Source organism: Opisthocomus hoazin, chromosome 1, assembly GCF_030867145.1.
Source record: "Opisthocomus hoazin isolate bOpiHoa1 chromosome 1, bOpiHoa1.hap1, whole genome shotgun sequence".
In the NCBI taxonomy this organism is placed as follows: Eukaryota; Metazoa; Chordata; class Aves; order Opisthocomiformes; family Opisthocomidae; genus Opisthocomus; species Opisthocomus hoazin.
In genome coordinates, this window is record NC_134414.1 from 28,417,754 (window position 1) to 28,437,241 (window position 19,488).

Genomic DNA, 19,488 nt, shown 5'->3' on the forward strand with positions numbered 1-19,488 from the left:
TTCTTAACAATAAAAGGAAGGTATGATATTTCCCTCCCCAGAAAGTAGAGCAGTATTCTAAGTTGTTGGTTTGATAGAAAATAAACTTCTGGTGGGATTACGATGAGAAAACAAAGTCCTAAATACTTTTCAAGCATATGGTACTTAATTTGGAAAACAACTGTTCTGCATTGTAATCTGTTCTCCTTTATAGAATGTGACCTCCTTTTGCTCTGATGCAGAAAGTAAATTGACGAATTTGCTACAAAGAAATCTCGTGCTTCCACCCAGTTTAACTAAAAGATGTGGCTTGGAATGCCCCTCTCCTTCTGGCTACTCAGGCCTTTATGCAGACGATAGAAGTTTGGTAAGCTTCTGGTAGTGAATATTGTGTTTACACTTGACAGTACATACAGTAAGTATATAAGCATGTTTGACACTGGTGGCTGTGGTGAATGGTCTCGCTTCTGGGTCCACTCCATATGTTCTCTTCAGGGCAGTGCAAGCTGATTAGAAGCTTTCTTTGTGTCTGGGTTTAGGGTTATTCCCCAGGAGGAACTGTGAGACTATTCTTTCTCCAAGCAGTACATGAAAACCTCCCCTTGTGGCCTGTGTTTTCACAGCATACTTTAAATATTCCAAGTTTTAAGAGTAAAATGAATCATCCTTTTCCTATGGATGATTTATTGCTTCCTTGGTCCCTCTGTGAAGATTATCTGACATGGATGTCACTGGAAGGAAAAATCTTGATCGGTAAATTTTTCTTTCAGGGCATTCTACAGCTCCTGCCTTTGCTTGCAGAATTTACCTCCTGGTCTTTTTTTCTGAGATATTGTTCACTGTTTCCAGGATTTAGAAGGGAGGAGGTGTCACCCAGTAAATGCTTACATTTTATAGCAGTCTTGACAAAAATTGAGTTAACTTGTACTGAAGGTTCCAAGAAGGCTGCTGCTGCTAAGTCGTTCCTGATGTGGAGAACTGAGCGGAGTCAGAACAAATATTTTTTCCTGCCACTAGTTGCAAGGGACATGGAAACACCCTGGTGTGAGACCAATTCCTGGGGACTAAATTTAAGCTTATAAGGCATCCTTTTCCATTTCAGATAGAGTGCTAATATTTAATTCTGAAGGTTTAGTTTATACCCATTTATTAACTGTATTAACCAAGTTAAAACAGATCAGACACTAAAGGTATTCTCAAATAAAGCATGCGTTTGAATTATTTGCTGTGTAACTTCTATCCTGTGTGTATTGTTATCTTCAAGTTTTTTGGTCTATATTCTACCCTTTTTTCTTCAACATCTTTTCCTCGTTTTTCCCTGTTTAACAATCTATTGAGGACCTATCCAATGTAGTAGAAGACTTGACTCCTTTCTATGAGTGCTCTGATTTCTTCTTTGATTTCTTTCTTGTCTGGCACAGAAAAGTTCCCATACAGTTAGCTCAGATCTCAGCAACAGAGTGTAAATGTGCTGTCTTAATGTGTATGTAAACAATGATTTATCAGGCATTAATACTTGAAAGAATAATATTAGTCACCGTCAGAAGATATCAAACTGAAGTTAAATTGGACATGAATGATGACACAGCATTTTTGTATCACTTTTTTTCCCGTTTTGTGGAAGCAGTTGAGGAAGCTAATGAAACAGGATATTCTATTCTATCTCTTTTTAACTAGATCTCTTCTAAAATTGAAATCAAGCATCCAAGCCCTTTGTCAACTAGCACGCCGAATATGAAACTTGTCACACAAGGGTCAGCAAAAACGCCTTCATCTGCTACAGTTAATGAAGACCACCCCAAAAACAGCAAAAAGAGAAGAGCGATGGACTTCCTCAGTTGCATACCTGCCCCTCCACCACTGACACCGATCTGTTCGGTTATTTCCCCATCGTTAAAAAAGGCATTTCAGCCACCACGACGTTTGGGTTTAGAGCGTAGCAAGTCATCAAAAGAAGCAAATGGCAATTTTGGTCGTGTCACCCCCTGTAGAAAATTGAGAGAAACTGTCCACCTTCCTGAGAATGACCTGGTTGCTGATGAGGAACTTGCAATGATTAATACACAAGCACTCATGAATAATTTATCAGAAGAAAAGAAGATGCATTATGTAAATCAAAACAGCGGTACAACAGCTACTGATTTATCTGATAATCTTTCACCCAAAAATAGTTCCAGGTCTACCAGGGAACCAAATAACTCATTAAAAAGCAGTTCTGAAGTAGCTGAGGCTCTTCAGAAAGACGCAAAGGAGCCTGAGGACTCGTTACCAGCCCCCAGAAAGCTACAAAGACAAAAACCCTGAAAATGCTGCTAAATGCACATGTACACTATTGTATATATTTCAAATTCAAATTATTTTTACCCTTTGTACATTAAATCCTGATTGTATTTAATAAAGCTATATTACAGAAACAAAGCCTCATTCAATGACGTTTCATCTGCAAAATAATTTGCAGCTGAGTAATTATACATTTCTCACACAAACGTGTGGTACAATAGCATCAGTGTGGCTGAAGGCTTGATGACATTTTATTAGCCTTTTCTGCTTCGACTCTGATGTGTTCCTAAATTACAGTGCGATCTTTGTTCAGTTTTGCTACCCTCTGTAGTATTAGAATAGGTGTCTGGCTGTCAGAAGTAGCACAGGGCAAAATAAATAATTCTTGGTAAGTTTATTGTTACCACTGAAATATTGCACTTTAATTCTGCCACAGCACTTTTCCCCTCAAACTTTCCATACAGTGCTAGAAGAGTTTTAGAGAACAGCTATGATTATTAAAGTATTAATGAGAGATCCTCCTTGGTCAGTGTTTCTGAGCTGCTCCTCCTTAAAGAAGCACCTGAGGCCACGGCATCATGAAAGATAATCAGATCTTTCTTTGATTTCATCTCCCTTTCTGCGGGCAGTGAGTTAGTATTTGAATTCATTACGTTGTTCTCGTTAATTGCTGCCACCTCCATTTTTTAGTTTGTTTGTTGTGGGGCTGTCCCCTGCTGCTTCCCACGGGGCATGGGTCAAAGGAGGGAGGATGTTTCAGAACTGAGACCACCAGCTCCCACTCGGCAACCTTTTGAGGGTGCTGTGCCATTCACTTGGCTCAAGTGCTGAGCTGGGGGTGGCTCCTGTGACCAAGCTGGACTTTGTAGCAGGACAGGAGACATGTAATGGGCTGACAGCAGCTTGCTGATGGGTCTGTAAACTTTTACAATACTGCAGAGCCAGGTTCCTTAGGCCCATAGTTCACAGTTATTTACAATGGTGATACTACTTCTTTAAATGCAGCTTGAGCAGAAAATGCAATTCATCTCGTACATCTACTGTGGCCTGAAGAGTTTGGCTTTTGCTCAGAAACAGCATATTTCTTTATACTATTTCTGCCATGTTGCTAGATGAAGAGCAGCATTACCCATCTCTCTTAATGTCCAGTGTGAGCTGCCTTCATGTCCTGCTGCTAACTCGCTACTGTCCTGTTCTGTAAGTACTGCCTCATAATCCACACCTACTTACAAAAAAGTTGCCATCACCAAATGCCAACTTTTAAAAATGTTTAATGAGGCTTCTTGATGAGGACATAATCAGCAGAATTTAACAATATGGATAAAACTACTGCAGGACAGCTGCTTTTCTCACTCATCCATCAGTCGGTGGCTTGTAGGTGCTTAGTGGTGGAAGGAGCTGATTTCTCCCCTTACGAGAACACTTTTTTTTCTCCTTTCTTAAGTCATTATTTTGTACTTCTGAGTTAGTTCAGGTGTTTGGTAGCTTTGGGCTTCAGCTGTTCAGAGCTCCTCCTGTAGCCCTGTTCCTTCTCAGAAGTTACCAAGCACTAGCTTAACACTGATGTTTCCTTGTAGGAGCCTCCATTTGTGGACTCGTCTCCAGATCAGTTGATCTCCTATGTCTTGGCAAGATAAAGGGCTCAGCTTGGTGTGCGAAAGTGTTTTGCCTCCAGGCTGGAGAAGCATGTTGGCTGTGACAAAGCCGAGGGAAGACCAGCACGAATCCAGACAGCAGAGGTGTAGGTAGGGAACGGCATCAAATCTCGACACCTTTTCCACAACTTGCTTTGCCTCTCTTACAGCTAGCAGTAACGCTCTACAAAAGGTTGTACAGCCAGCTAGAAAGTATTACAATGGGAAGAAATGACAACTGCATGGAGAAGGAATTGGCCACATGGCCTGTAAGAAAGGAAGAATTTAGGAATATTTATTGTGCTCTATTAGTGACAGAGTGCAATGCAGGGAAAAAAGCCCCTGAAGCAGGTGGCACAGCCAGTAAATGTCACTGTAAGCTTGAATGGATTTTCGTGGAGGAAGAGGGATGAGGAGGGGTACAGTTTGTACTTAGTCATGTAGCACTGTGAGGGCATAATCTAGTGACATTTAAAAATTTGTAAGAAAAGTTATTTAGAAATGTAGTAGAAAAATACAAGACTAAAAGGCAGTTTAGGAAAAAAAGGTGAAACTAGACACTTTGATACCCTGATAATTAAAACACAGTGAGGAATCCACCTCTAGTGAAATGACATGTGGTTTCTATGCGCCACATGAGGTCTCCGGTTTGAGAAGGCTGGAGGGCGGTTGGAGCGGGCACCCATGCCATAAGCTGTGTTTGGTCCGCTGGAGCTTCTCTCATCTCTGCTGGGTTTCTCAGACTGAAGAACGCTGTGGAAGGTAACGTTGTGCTCATATTGATCTTTCATCTGTTGTATCTTTTGTCGAGGGACATGATGAATATTTCTTCTGTAGAGTCAACATTCAGACAATACAAGTATTTAGCTGCCCATGTATTAGAGCTTATCTTAAGCTTGCTAAAGGACCTGCTATGTTCAGGATAAAGGTTCGTGTCCCTGCTGATCTATTTCTAGCCCTTTTCTTGCCAAATTGTTGTTCACTTCTACCTACTTCTTAAAAATATTATTGAGACTGTTGAAAAATGTAACACAAGTCCTTCTGTGGGCAGCCAGGACATAAGCAGTTAGACAAATCCTTTGAAATGAAAGAGCTGTGTAGAAGACCTGGGTATTATTTCATATGAGTATTGCTGGGTTTTAATGCTAATGGGCTGTTAGCCTCAGGGTGAGCTTTTGTGCACCTGGAGAAATGGCAGACAAGGGCTGTAGCTAGCCCAGGCACTGACTCATAAACGACAAGTATGGAGGTCAAAAAAATGTCTGGGACCAGCAACCAGAACAAACTGTGTTGCCAGTAAAGACGCGGTGTGGAACCGGACTGGAAGCAACCTTCAGCTGTCCCAGAATCGGTTGCCAAAGAGCTGCTCCAAACTGAGTGTATTTGAATTAGCTTTACAGGGCTGCTGTAAAAAGCTGTCTTGTTTCAAATGATAAATAAAACAAAATACAAGTTACCAAGTAGCTCGGCCTATAATGAATGGTTACCAGTAAGAGCTGCCTCCGCAGTGATGCCCTACCAATGGCTCCCAGCTGGTGCTGGTGAAGCAAGAGCCAAAGCTTCCATGATTCTATGACTATGAAGTTTGCAGTTGCCTGCTACTGCTGTCGATGTCCTCGCCTGCCTCCATCCCCAAGCCACTGGCTGCCATCTGCCATGTCCTGCTGCACCCTGGAGCGCGCGCACCCTGGGCCACGGCCTTCTGCCACTTGTCTGTGTCAGGCGCGAAAGGGAGCCGTGCTGAGTTTTGACTAGAGTTCCTAGCTGGTACGACACAAAGAAATCAGTCGGAATGAAGCACCCATGCCCTGCTTCCTTGCAATAACAAGTAAGCTGGCAGACGTTAGCTTCTGGACCTGCACCGGGGAGTGCACTATTCACTGCAACGTGCTTTACATCAGGTTGGTTAAAGGCTAGGAAATTAGCCTGCATTAATTTTTTTTTAGAGATATAACCATTAACCTTGCAGCCACTAGCCAAACTAACGTACTTAAAGCCATATTTGGCTGCCTCTATATCCCACCACATGATGCAGTTGGTAAACTCATTGTATTCCTTCTCTATGCGTGCATTAAGACCTTCAGAAATATCCTGCAGAACCTCATTTCTTGACCCCGCTTAATGTAGCATCCCACCATTGCAAGACAATATTTGTTACGGTTCGATTTTTTAAGAACAGATGTCTGAATGTTTTCTGTAGTGCTTAGATGTGGTTTATGCCCAAATAGAGAAAGCGCTGCTCAAAATATGGAATGAAAATCAGGGTTCCTGCTACAAGAAGCTTGCAGTATACATACATGCTTTCAGGTGGGGGGTGGGGCTTGCTTTTTCTACTGCCTGACTTGCTTCAGCACGGTCAGGCTCTTTCAGGGCTGAATTCACTGCAGACCAGGTACTGAGTAATAGAAATTTTCTGCAACAATCCTTCTGTTGTCATTTACTAGGTTACTTTTTACAATACATGAAGAGTGCTGACCTTTCTCAGAGCACGTCAATAAAATGAGAAGCTGTCTGCTATACCAAAGAGAAAAAGATGTACCTCGTCAGTTCTGGGACATTGAACTTCCAGGGTGTATCTGGTTCTCGGAATGTAACTTCATATCTATTTTCACGTGCCTGAAGAAGTACACAGAAGTTTTAGACATGTGGCTGCTGAGCTCTGGCATGGCCAAGCTTCCAGACCCCCTGTGATTTTATCTGACCAGGAGATGTATCGCAGGTACCAGGAGCCAGAAACAGGAAGATAACCATGACTGGCTGAGTCCCAGCTGGTTCATTTCCTTCTACACCAAAGAACTTGGGTCTCCCAGCAAAACCTGGCTCAGCAGTGGCCCAGGCCCCATCCCCCACAACAACAGCATCCTGGCGCTTGAACTCTCTGGGAGTCACAGATGGTTCAAGAGCCACAAGTTGGCCATGCCAATCTGGAGCTTCTGGGAGTGTGAGGGCAACATCTATCAGCCATGCTATTTCCAGCCACTGAGTCTACAGGCCTCAGTTTTTTCCAACATAAAGCAACCTATCTGTGTGTATACACAGACACACGTATATACACACATGCACAAATATACATGCATGTGCATATATATATTTAATACAATTATTGATTGCTTTTGGGTTTTGATTGGGGGGAAAGGAGACAGGGAAATCTGTTGATCTTTTTAACTTCTTGCCAACCTCTGGCTGTGCTCGCTCGCGTGCTTCCCAGTCACACACAGGCATTCACAGCTGCTGCTACTGGAGTGGCATGTCCAGGATTCCCAGCATAATTATTAATTATTGCCTCTTTTGTGTTTCCATACCAGCAATATGACCCAAATTTCTTAACTGACGAGCCCATAACCCAAGAAGTTATAGCTGTGCACAAGCATGAATGTCATGTGAGCAGACAGGCCCCATTATGAAACTGTACTAAAAATATTGCCATCTCTGCCAGAACTCCTGCAAGAGATACCAATGTGTCTTCAAAGACTCCTTATGGTTTATTTTTTAAAAGTCATAAACTAAAATTTTAAGTCATATCTCGATGTGTTTGTCGATGAATAGTTTGGGAACTGTTCAATTCACATCACTACTGGGGAAGAGGATGGCATCCTGATCACCAAGAAGTTCCAGGGCAAGTTCAAAGACTGTTAATCCTTTCAAGTAATTTTGCCTTCACTGAGGTATTTCTCTGACTAGATAAAACAACTACACTGGCACCTCTTCCCCTACTTCTCTGCAGTATCAAGCATTAACTGTAATTAGAGGACTAAGGGGACAGTGAAGTAATTCTCATTAGCTATGTGAAGCACTGTTTCAGTCAGATCACCTCTTAAATGTCACAGCTGAGCATAAAAAAGCAGTAAATCAGAGCTTTCCCTACCATGATCACATACGGCTTCATTTCCCAAGCATGGATGTTGGTATTATCAATAATAACCGGGCTTTTCCCATTCTTCATTGCCTTGCGTGCTGTAATGTAACACATTAAATAATGCTAAAATGTATTCAGTAACAGACTGAGCCAGGTCTTACTAGCCCCAAAGCGTCCTCTCTTTGCCCGCTGCTAGCGCGCTTGGTTCCCCACCAGCCTGGGGTTCTCAGCCACGGCCCGAACGCGAGCAGAGGGCAGTGCCCAGCAGATGCTCTCCTGGAGGAGGGCACGCAGCCGGTGCCTGTGCTTAGCGCCAAGAGCTGAAGCTCTCCTAGGACAATACTTAGCGGTGTCACAGCACTAGGTATTTACAACAGCTAAAAATGACTGTTATTTGCAGAGAGATCCCCGTTACATAAGCTCAAGGTGTTTGCCATTGCTAGAAATGAGTTCAGAACACAGCCACAAAAGCATGTTACGTTTTGCTCCCTGAAGTAGAGACCTGGCTTGTTTCATTCCCAAACTTATAATTAGGTTTGCAAGTTTTCCCCCTGGTTATCACTAGCTCGCCCCCATAATGTGCCCTTCGAAGTCCGTCTGGACAGACATCTAAACTGTTGCAGCCTGAAGGCTGCGGTGGACAGAGCTGTGCTGAGCAGCTGCTGGGCTGGTATTTGCATGCCACCTGCCATTACCAAGCTTCAGCAGTGCTACCTAATAGTCACCGGTTTACTTTCTAAAATAACATCTATCCATCACTAACATTTTTTCATTTATAAATTTCTCTCTTGTAAGACAGAAGAAATAAAATCAGAAGTGGTACAGGTATTTTTTTTAACCAGTATGCCATGCACTGCAGTGTATGATAGGGCTTTGAGATATTTTATTTTGGGGGCTAAGTTTAAAGACAGACTGAAAAGTAAAACTATTCTGCAAAACCCCCAGACCAACTCCAGTCACCTCTCTTTTGGTTCCATTTGTGCGCATCCTCTAGGAACTCGGGCTCAAACACGTATACACCATTTTCAATAAAGAAGTCATCGGTACTAAGAATTACAGCAGTGGGATGGTCACGTTTCAGCTGTCTGGAAAAAAAAAGATGAAAGAAGGATTAGTATATGCTAACGCATGCCTTTAACAGAGAACATTAAATCAAGAGCCGTATGAATGCTCTGCAAATATGCACAGCGCTTCATTTGAAAATCCCAGCTTCAAGGAGCTGAAAGTAATGTTATCAGGAGATGGACACATAGGAGGAAAGGAACGGCGCTTAAAGGCATGGCCTTGATTTCTTTAATTCAGCAGAGAAATCTACAGTGGACTGCCAACCTGAGTCTTGAATCACATTAATATATTCAGGTTTCTTTCTGAGTTATCTGAGAAGGTATGACTGTAAATACAAAAAAAAAAAAAAACAAGCCCCAAAAACCCACAAGCCTGCTAATCCCAGGGAAGTTAGTCTCAAAAGACAGTTTGATCATGGGAATTTTGCTACAGAGAGATTTCTGAAGATAACTAGGAGGAATAATGAGTCATTTAGTAAATATGGTCTGTATTACCATCAGTTTTGTTCTGTTCTTTCTTTTGGCTACAAAGCACATAGCACTTTTTTTTACTTTGCAAACAACTATCTGAGTCATTAGTCAATATTTCCTATTATTTGTTGCAATTTAAGGTTCCTTCTGCTTTTCATTTGTCCCTGTTTTACTTAATCCTCTTGTAGGGTTGACTAATTTTTATTTATTTTCAGCTTTTAAGTATGTTTTATAAACTAATCTGAATCGCCTGGACTGGCAGCCCCAAATGCAACAGATCCATAAAACCAGTTCCCTGTGGCCAGCGGCACAGGGCAATCCCCCTTCCCTCCCCACCGCTGTGCGTCCCACCGCGCTGCTTGCCCGGCCCCGGTATGCCCATGGAGGGCAGACGCGTCGCCTGCTGGAGCCTGACCTCGCCAGCACTGCCTGGCGCCAGGAGGTCACAGGGCTGGCCTCTGCGGTGGCTTAGCTATGTACCATTCCTCTGCCAGTCCTTAGAGAGCGTGAAAAAAAAATTATCAGTGCAAAACTGTGTTCCCATTTTGTGTAATCCAGACTTATTTGTGTACATAGACTGAACTGTCAATTTTTTTCCCATCAGAGTGCTTGGGGAGGGGAGGGAGTCTCTGCAAGAAGTCAGGCAGAGCCCACGGCATCACCTCGCTGCTTTCTGTCTCCCCAAGGCCCAAAATGTCACTGCAAAAGAAAGTAAGGCCAATCCAGAAACCTTGTGGCTCTCGGACATGAATGCTGCTGCCCTGCTATCTCACACCACACACGGTCTCCAGTCCCTGGGACTCATTTCAGCTTCCCTGAAAAAACCCTTCTCTTCCATCCCCGTAAGCTGCGAAACAACCAGTTCTCAATGTCTCTCTGGGTTATCAGCAAAAAAACAGACACACAGACAGAAACGGCCTAATCCTGGCCTCTCCAGCTCTACCCTAACCACTTACTTCCCAGTTTTATCCTAATCTGCCTGCTAGCAGCAATTCTACACCAGGATTGCACGCTGCATTTAGCTGAATACAGGTCAGCTTCGGACTTTGTTCTGCCTCCACTGCAATGTCTACTGTCTGCTGATTAATTAATATTATTGCGTGTCTGCAGCCGCCCCAGAGAGCGGAGGCTGGCTGCCCACGGCCAGGGCTGTCTCCACAGCACGGGGCTGCAGCCACCACACGACGCATCATGTAGCACCTACACGGCACCAGCTTCTGGCTCCAAAGAGAAACTTTATTCACACCACCGGGCAAACAGATCTAACAAACGTCATGTCGCAGACTGTTAGCAAACAGTCCATTTGTTTTTGCTTTCATTTTGAGCACAGGCAAAGAATCCTTACCATGAAAAGCACAGGAGCACCTAATGCTTACCTCGTTACTCTTGTGCTGACAAACTGATCTGTTCAGCTCTCGCTGTAATTCAGCACCCCACCTTTGCCATCTCTTCGCCGTCTCTCCTCTGAGAATCTCACTCTGCTAAAATATGGCATCCTTTTAACTACTAATATGCATATAAAATTGTACATATTAATACAAGAGCTCAAGATTATTTTTTCTTGCTCAATGTTTCCTTTAAAAATGTTCTCTCTCAGCACAAATTTTTTAAATTCTTTTCTTAGCATATGCCTTACTAGATTTTTAACACATATATGCACGCTTGCATCAGAGCTTTGATATTAGCCCTTTAAGCAATCTAAGCAGTACGCCATTATCTGTAAACTCAGCCTACTGTCCTCATATCACTGGTCAGTAAGGTAGATAAAACTTGTGCTTCAAAGGAGGAGAAATATGGCCCAAAAAGTGCTAAGAACTATGTATTACTGTCACATTGCTATATTCACACCAAACTCCTACTAACGGCAATGTAAGAAACACGAAGTGGGAAAAAGATGATTTCTTTTCACCTTCTGCATATGCGCATATATATATACACACACACATATATATATGCAGATATATAGAGAGAGAAGGTTTCACCTTCTGCATATTTTGCTGGGTTTAACTTTTAGCTCTCTAAAACAACCAAATGGACACTAAAGTTATTTAAGACCATTTTCTGTAATTCCCTGTTGCCCAAGAAGCTGACAAAAACCCAGTTTCTTCTGCCCCTTATAATTTCAAAGGGCACCCAAACCTCTTTAGCGTATTCCTGGAGCAATAAGCCTTCTACGATCTGCAGAGGACCACCAGCTGGCTTAGAAGAAAGGTTTCACATAATGGCATCAGGCTCCTAATCACTGTATGCAGTAAAAATGCCTATATTTCAGCACAATACACACCAGCTATGCAAAAAGGGAGGACTTGTGACCAGTGTTACTAATTAATAAATTTTGAGCAGCACTGTAAAAAGAAAATTACCAACTGCCGTTAAATCAGAAAGTGTAAAGCCCACTAAGGAGGAAAAGAAAAATGAAATCTCTTTGTGAGATCAAAGGCTACATGAGAGCTATGTTTGCATGTTTTAAAAAAGCCACTGAACTCGGAGCACTGCGTTGTGACAAGCAGTATCTGCCAAAGGCTCACTATGAATTTGCCTACTCAGGACATTCAACTGCACCGTGTTACAGCTCCCTGTCTTGCAGTAGATACAAAATACGGTACGCTCCGTGTCTTGCTTAAGAGATGTTTGCTGCTGTTTCAGAAAAAATACAAAGGATAAGAAAATAAGAACACACAGGGGGATGTTCCTCTGCTTGCAGTGAATCTCCCCAGCCCTTTCTCCCCCTTCCCCAAGGCGAAGCAGGCTTCCACACCCGGTGCCGTACCTCATGAGACTGGCTGATACAGCTGTGGGGGGAAAGGCTTTCAGATGCTTCCGCTCTTCAGCTCTGACACAGCAGCAGCAAACCTCATGCACCCACCAGCAGGGCCTGGGAACTGACAGAGCCCCTGGAAAGACGCTTCTGAGCGACGGGGCGTCGTGACGGGTGCCAGTGGGCACTCATCCGCTGTCTCACCCTGGTCGGGTTTATGACAGCTGCTGTGACTGAAAAGGAGAATTTTTCCATTGGAAATACAACTGTGGTTTTCTTTGATCACGGCAGCAGTGTAACAGCCACCCCAGGGAATACACAGGTGGTTTTAGTGTCTCCTGCGTTACTCATCTGAAGACCCAATTTCCATGATTTACACAGTTTTTAAAGTCCCGCTTTTTCTAAACAGCATCTTCAGTGTTTCCAAGCGATCGTTTCAGATTTTAACTGCATATACAGACAACAAAACAATTATTCAGGATTTCAACTAGCTGGATGCATTGGAGTACCTGGGAGAAGGCTCCATGACCACCAGTAATATCACTGGTGCTAAAAAAAAATCCATAACTGTATTTCATAGGTTGTTATGTTTTTCCCTCAGAAAATTTGAAAATAAATGAATGTCTAATATTGAGCCCAGTAAACAAATTGGAAGGAACTTTTTCAGTGCTTAGAAGGCAACAGAACAGTACACTGGACAGACCTCCGAGCCAGTAAATTCTCAAGCTACTTCCAATGTACTACACATTTACCGACGCCACACACAACCATGTGCTCCGCTCACTCTTCCTAACACACAGCGTTCGTGAGGCATTTCAAAGCTTTTTGTTTCAGCAGAAAATCAGAACTATGAGATCTGGAGCACGTGCCCAGCGCTATCAGTTGCCTGCTGTGTTTTAACAGCTCCAGGTGCCCGGAGGACTTCACCCTGGTGGGAGCCTGCCAGCCGACGGCTGTGCTGCCGCCACAGCCCGTAGTGCCTTCGCGTCTCGGCCGCGGGGCTGAGAGCAGCTGTCAGGCCACGGGCTGCGTGTCCTGTTCGGTCGACACGTTCAGGAGAATCACCTGAAGCGGTTGGATACAAAGGTAAACGTTTACGAGGCGCTGTCGCCTGGAAGCGGGAGCTGCGGAGCTGAAGCCCACGAACCCTGTCAGAGCCGCAGTTCTGCAGCGGGTCAGGGTGCTGGCAATGGGGCTGGAGGTGCTGGGAGGAACCAGGCAAAAGCAGCAGAGAGAACCGCAGCAGAGACAGGTTACACCAAGCAGCGATGCCTCAGTGCCAATGCATTTTTTTCCCTTCTGTTCCAGAAGATTGCTCCCTCTGTGCTTCACAAGGGCGCACAAAAACAAACTCACTTCAAGCGATAAATCAACAGCGGCGGCTGAAAAGTTGCATGTTTGCTCATGCCCAACCTGCTGCTTGAGCAAAACTGCTAGACAGAGGGTTACAGCTCCCACAAGCTGTGCGTCACAGCAATGTATTGTAGAAGACCTGGAAATACAGCTACTGTGCAATGAAGAGTCTGCTGGGGAAGCTGGTACGAGCTTGTATGCATCTCACTCGATGCTTTTTGGAGCCATTTTTGGAAGCTGTACCTGCCACTGTCCCTCCGGTAATGGTCTTCTCAGCAGCTGCCCAGGTGTGATCACGAACTCCGTCCTGTGAAGCCAGGGGAACGCGTTCAGGAGGAGGGTGCCACACACGCCTGACAGAGGCTGTTGGGGACACCCAACCACCCCACTTCTCCTACGCGCTTATGCAGGTGGTGACAGACGGTCAGAGCGAGACAGTTACGGTCACCTACAATTCGTAGTTCAGGGAAGCCTATTCTCAACAGTGAAGGAAATTGAAAGGTTTGGAGCTTGGGTGGTGAGCAGACCGACTCCTCGTTCTGCCTTGACTATTCAGTATATCACAGGGGGATCCTTCGCTGTCCTCACCAGAAACCAAAAACCAGACCTGAACCGATCCATACCAATGTCGTGCTGCTCTGAGCTGGGGGAGCAGCCGGGATGGGGACATCATTTTAATGAAGATGCCTTAACTGAATCTTACAAAGCTGTACCCAAACTGTGCTGGGTGAAAATGAAAGGTCACGGAAACAAGTCATGGATCTGAGGTTGTTCTTGGGATTGTGTGATGAACTGAAAAGTGGCCTTTCTGCTGGGGTTATCAGCGAGCTGCTGTGTCATCAGTGACAACATTGACGGTTAGTGACACTTCTGAGCGCTGTAAAGACATACAAGTTGTAACAGAAACACTGGCTGACACGAAGAATGAATGAATGGAGCCATGTGTGAAAGCACCAGGAGAAACAGAGCAAAGGCGCACGCTGACAACCAAGAACATCATTTATAGCCATAAAACTGGGAAAGGCACTGTTTACACCCCCCCGAAGGCCAGCGCTCAGCTAAGGCCCAGCACAGATGAGTTGCGGCTGGAAGACCGACGCTTGGACAGCGGAGGATGGCCAGCAGGTCATGCCAGCCTGTACACACCTTCCTTCTTCCCCTCGTTCCAAAAGAGGGAGAGGCTGCAGCTGAAAAGACACCCAAAAGGGGAAAATGAAAGTAACGGGAGAAAAGCCCTGCAGAAGATTCATGGAGCACCAAGTGAGCAAAGTTTGGAGGCAAAAAGATGGCAGCACAGAAACTGCTGGCTGCCAGACGGCATAGCAGACCCATCCTGTCACCACCCACCAAGAGGAATCCAGAAGAGAAATTGAGGATGGGACAAGTGCAGAGTCCTGCACCTGGGGAGGAAAAACCCCATGCACCAGTATAGGCTTGGGGCGGACCTGCTGGAGAGCAGCTCTGTGGAGAGGGACCTGGGTGTGCTGGTGGATGACAGGTTGACCATGAGCCAGCAGTGTGCCCAGGTTGCCAAGAAGGCCAATCGGATCCTGGGATGCATCAAGAGGAGTGCGGCCAGCAGGACGAGTGAGGTTCTTCTTCCCCTCTACACTGCCCTAGTGAGGCCTTATCTGGAGTACTGTGTCCAGTTCTGGGCTCCCCAGTTCAAGAAAGATGAGGAGCTATTGGAGAGAGTCCAGCAGAGGGCTACGAGGAAGATGAGGGGACTGGAACATCTGTCCTAGGAGGAAGGGCTGAGGGAGCTGGGATTGTTCAGCCTGAAGAAGAGAAGGCTGCGAGGGGACCTTATAAATGCCTATAAATATCTTAAGGGTGGGTGTCAGGAGGATGGGGCCAAGCTCTTTTCAGTAGTGCCCAGCGACAGGACAAAGGGCAACGGGCACAAACTGAAGCAGAGGAAGTTCCGTCTGAACATGAGGAAGAACTTCTTCCCTCTGAGGGTGACGGAGCACTGGAACAGGTTGCTCAGGGAGGTTATAGAGTCTCCTTCTCTGGAGATATTCAAGACTCGCCTGGACAAGGTCCTGTGCAGCCTGCTGTAGGAGACCCTGCTTCGGCAGTGAGGTTGGACTAGATGACCCACAGAGGTCCCTTCCAACCCCGAACATTCTGTGATTCTGTGACAGCTGAAGGCCCTTGCCCTCTCTGGTTTTGGGCAAGACCACCTGTGCTCATGCACCTTGGAGCCTGCAAGTATTTGGCTCTGATAGTGTGAGTGAATAAAATCTGAGAGAATGAATTTGAAAGGGTAAAGTGAGCTTACTGAGGATTTAGCAAATGAGTATTACTTTCCTCCTCCTGTAGGATCCTGCACTGAGCTTTGCTGCAGTAATTTTCCACAGACACCGCTTTGCTTAGCACACTGCATTTACCAGCACCAAAAGGTACACAATGTGGGAACAGCAAATCTCAGAATTTTCTTGGCACGGTCCTTTTTTAATCTGGACAGAGTTAATGAAGAGGTCCTAAATGCAGTTTTTACAGCTGCCCTTTGATCTGTGTACTGCTGAATGGCCAAATGCAGTGACACAGTTAACAGGGGCTAGAAACAGAATGGGTTCCTCAAACGTTTATCTCACAGGGGACTAAAAGAATACTTACAACTGATTTTGTAAATCTGTCACTAATAATTAACCTTGTGTTTTGACCTAAAAAAAACAGGTCAGTCAGTTGTTTGCCCTGGCTGAGAATACAGCTCCCAGTCATTACGTTCTTCTTGTACTATGAGAAGACTCAAACCACTCTGAAGGAGAAGGGGCCTGCACTTACACGACCTCTTTAGGGAGAGACATATATTTGGGTGTCAGTAAAAACACAGCCTTTGGCTGTGCATTATAGAAGTTGATGCTGCAGAAATCCCGTGAGGCACCGTGTGAGAGGAAGGACTGCACTGAAAAGCAGAAATGGCACGCTAACCCCGCATGTCGTACGGCTTCATGCCGCCACCTCTCACAGCAGAGCCCTTCCCGTGGCAACCCCTGATCCCATCACGGGTTCCTCACCCCAGCATGGGAACCTGAGTGAGAAGACAGCAAATGCTCCTCTTCCGATGGAGAGTGGGTGGCACTGGGAGCTGTGAGGTGTCGGGCTGTCAGGTTTTGTGACACCAGACAACGGCTACGCGGTGTCACGCTGACTGCGGCGCCGTTGCCCAGCACGCCCTTCTGGGGTTGTCCAGCTATTTTTAATCAGTCTTGGAGTTGTCGGAGAGTGGAACGGTCTCCTCTGTCCATCTCACACACCCCTATGGCTCTGACCAGGACTGCAGGACATCGTGGAAACACAGGTCAGAGTTGTCAACTTTCACAGCCAGAGAGAGGAAGTGTTTTACTGTGTTTGTGATTAACTACAAAAAAAAAAGCACCAGTCTGGGACTTTTTAGAGAAGGAACAACAACAAGCACTACCCTGGCTTGGGCGATCAGTCCACGTCACCAGACACATCCCTGTTGGTACTGCTCACTCTGAATAACACCACAGAATCACAGGCTGGAAAAGACCTCCAAGATCATCGAGTCCAACCATCTGCCCAGCACCACCAGGCCTGCTAAACCATACCCCGAAGTGCCACCTCTACACGTTTTTTGAACACCTCCAGGGATGGGGACTCAACCACCTCCCTGGGCAGCCTGTTCCAATGCCTGACCACTCTTTCAGTAAAGAAATTTTTCCTAATATCCAATCTAAACCTCCCCTGACTCAACTTGAGGCCATTTCCTCTCGTCCTATCGCTAGTTACCTGGGAGAAGAGACCAACCCCTGCCTCACTACAACCTCCTTTCAGGCAGTTGTAGAGAGCGATAAGGTCTCCCCTCAGCCTCCTCTTCTCCAGACCAAACAGCCCCAGCTCCCCCAGCCGCTCCTCCTCAGACCTGTTCTCCGGACCCCTCACCACCCTCGCAGCCCGTCTCCGGACCCGCTCCAGCCCCTCCGTGTCCCTCTCGCCGTGAGGCCCCAGCACCGGACACGGCGCTCCGGGCGCGGCCTCCCCAGCCGAGCACCCGCCGGCCCGGCCCGAGGCTCCCCCGAGCCAGGGCCCTACCCCGCGCTGCCGCCCCCCGCCCATCCGCGGCTCGGAAGCGGGGCCCGGGCGGGCCGAGGGCTCCCCGCAGCACCCCCGCCCCGGGGGGCACTGCCCCGCGCCCCCGTCCCGCCGCCGGGCCGGGGCAGCGGGCAGCCCCCGGGGACGGGCTGCGGAGCCGCGGCCTTACCTGGCCAGGGTGCTCTTCCCGGCGCCCGGCAGCCCCCGCAGCAGCACCAGGCGCCCGCCGAAGCGGCCCGGCGGGGGGTGCAGGCTGAGCCCCCCCAGGGCGCGGAGCAGCCGCTCCTCCATCCCCCGGCCCCGGCCCCGCGGAGGTTTCGCCGTGTGCGCGGAGCGGGGAGCGGCGGGAACTGCCCCCCCCCCCCCCCCTCAGTGGGCCGCGGGTTCGGAGCTGCCTCTTCCCCCGTGAAAGCGAAAGCCGCCCCGGGGAGCAGCGTCCCGGGAAGGGCGGGCGCCTGCGGCTCGCACGGCGAAACCGCCCGGCTGCTGCCCCCGCTGCCGCCCCGCAGCTCAGCCCCGGGTGTTTAAAGCCGAGATGGATCTCGGAACTCTGAGGGGCCGGGTAGGAGCCGTCAGCGCGGGAAGCGCTGGGGCCCTGCCGCTGCCGCTGCCGCCTGCGACCCCCAGGGCAGCGCACAGGGGCGGCCGCCACAGCCCCGCAGAGGAGGGTGAAGGAGCTGTTGGAGTCAAACCCTTCTCCCCCCCAAAAAAAAGAGCAGAGGAGGATCCCAAGCAGACGCAGCTAAGTAACGGCACTGCACAAATCACCCTGTGCATTGCACTCTCCACCCCAACTTCACTTTTTTCCAAACATAACATAACATGGGAAACTATAGGAAGTTTAACAAGATTTATTGCCCCTGCAGAAAACCTGACCTGCTTCAGCCTGATCGTCACACAAGGCAAAGAAAGAAATGATCGTTTCTACTCAAACCAAAACCAGCCCGTGTGGCGTCCTGCTCTCCTCTCGGAGCCACGAACAGCATCAACCCCGGCTTGGTCAGCGGCCACACCTCCAGCGTGTTTCAATCAGGTCCACAGTGACTTTTTATTTCTGTAGTCCCCAATGAATCTCGTCAGGGGGAAGCGTTAAGCTTGGTTTCAGGACAAAACAAGGCAAGTTGTGCACCTCTGGATGAAAGAAGAGGAGCGACTGGTGAAGACTTACTCCACTTGACATTGTAAAGAGATTGGGATGTAATGGTGAGTGGCAGGACAAAAAGTAAAAGCAGGCAGAAACAGGGTAAGCCACCCGTTCACAACAGAACAGCGGACACCTCTCCCTGCAGGCAGGCATCGCTACCAGCTCATGTGGCAATGCCTGGCATCCTGATACAAGTGAGTGAAACACCAGAGCCCGACGCCCACACCTCAGGCCGACGGACCCTTCCCTTCTGCTTACCGGTCTCTGCTCTCAATCTCTCTGTACCACACTTGAGGATGTACTGAGAAGGCGTAAATCCCAAACGGCTTCAGAAATTGAGCTTTTGCCACACACAGCGAAGGTAACTCAATTTTGATTTTTATTACATGGACAGAGAGGTTGATATCGGGGCGCGGTGGGGGAAGGAACGGCCAAAGATTCACACCAACAATCTACAAGTGGTTACTTTCTTCCAGGTTATTCCTCACATTAAAAATCCTTGGTGGCCAACTGAAGTCCTTCCATGGTGGAATCAAAGTGAGGAGCTTCTGAAATAAAGACAAAAAAGATTCTGCTGAAATACAACAGCCCAGACTGCAGAAAGACTTTAATGGTTGCAAATCTGACCTTCAGACTGAGCAGAGTTCAACTGTCTGATATTTCTTTCTTTCTTAATACAGCTCTTGATTATTTTTTTTCAAAAGTTAAAAAGAATGGAGAGGAAGCAGATGATGGAAAGCAAAGGAAAAATAAGGAAAAATAAAAAATGCAAGGAGGAAGGAAGAGAACTTGAGTGTCAAAACTAGAGACAGTAAGGACCCATCAATCTTAAGGCTGAAAAATAAGAGTAACACAGTGGATTTTTTTTTTCCTCTCCATGTCACAAA

At 46.8% G+C, this 19,488-nt stretch overlaps 3 protein-coding genes across 4 annotated transcripts in view; 1 reads left to right on the forward strand and 2 right to left on the reverse strand.

Annotated features, from left to right (window-relative positions):
* BRCA2 (BRCA2 DNA repair associated) overlaps positions 1-2,283 on the forward strand; it is a 43,136-nt gene extending 40,853 nt beyond the window's left edge. Inside the window, exons 25-26 of the mRNA XM_075419814.1 lie at positions 194-346; positions 1,657-2,283. Coding sequence (XP_075275929.1) covers positions 194-346; positions 1,657-2,283 — 780 coding nt within the window. The remainder of the gene's footprint in view (positions 1-193; positions 347-1,656) is intronic.
* A 1,229-nt stretch (positions 2,284-3,512) lies between these two features.
* N4BP2L1 (NEDD4 binding protein 2 like 1) lies at positions 3,513-17,803 on the reverse strand. Its single transcript, XM_075420204.1, has 5 exons — positions 17,627-17,803; positions 8,710-8,834; positions 7,759-7,847; positions 6,433-6,509; positions 3,513-4,724 (listed from the first exon to the last, which is right to left on the reverse strand). The coding sequence occupies exons 1-5, from the start codon at positions 17,746-17,748 to the stop codon at positions 4,496-4,498; spliced, it is 642 nt and encodes a 213-aa protein (XP_075276319.1). The 5' UTR covers positions 17,749-17,803; the 3' UTR covers positions 3,513-4,495.
* Positions 17,804-18,549: 746 nt separating this feature from the next.
* Positions 18,550-19,488, reverse strand: part of LOC104332702 (NEDD4 binding protein 2 like 2) — a 52,711-nt gene continuing 51,772 nt past the window's right edge. For both annotated transcript variants that reach the window (XM_075420227.1, XM_075420217.1), the window contains one exon: positions 18,550-19,149. The gene's annotated coding sequence lies outside the window, so the exon portion shown is untranslated. The remainder of the gene's footprint in view (positions 19,150-19,488) is intronic.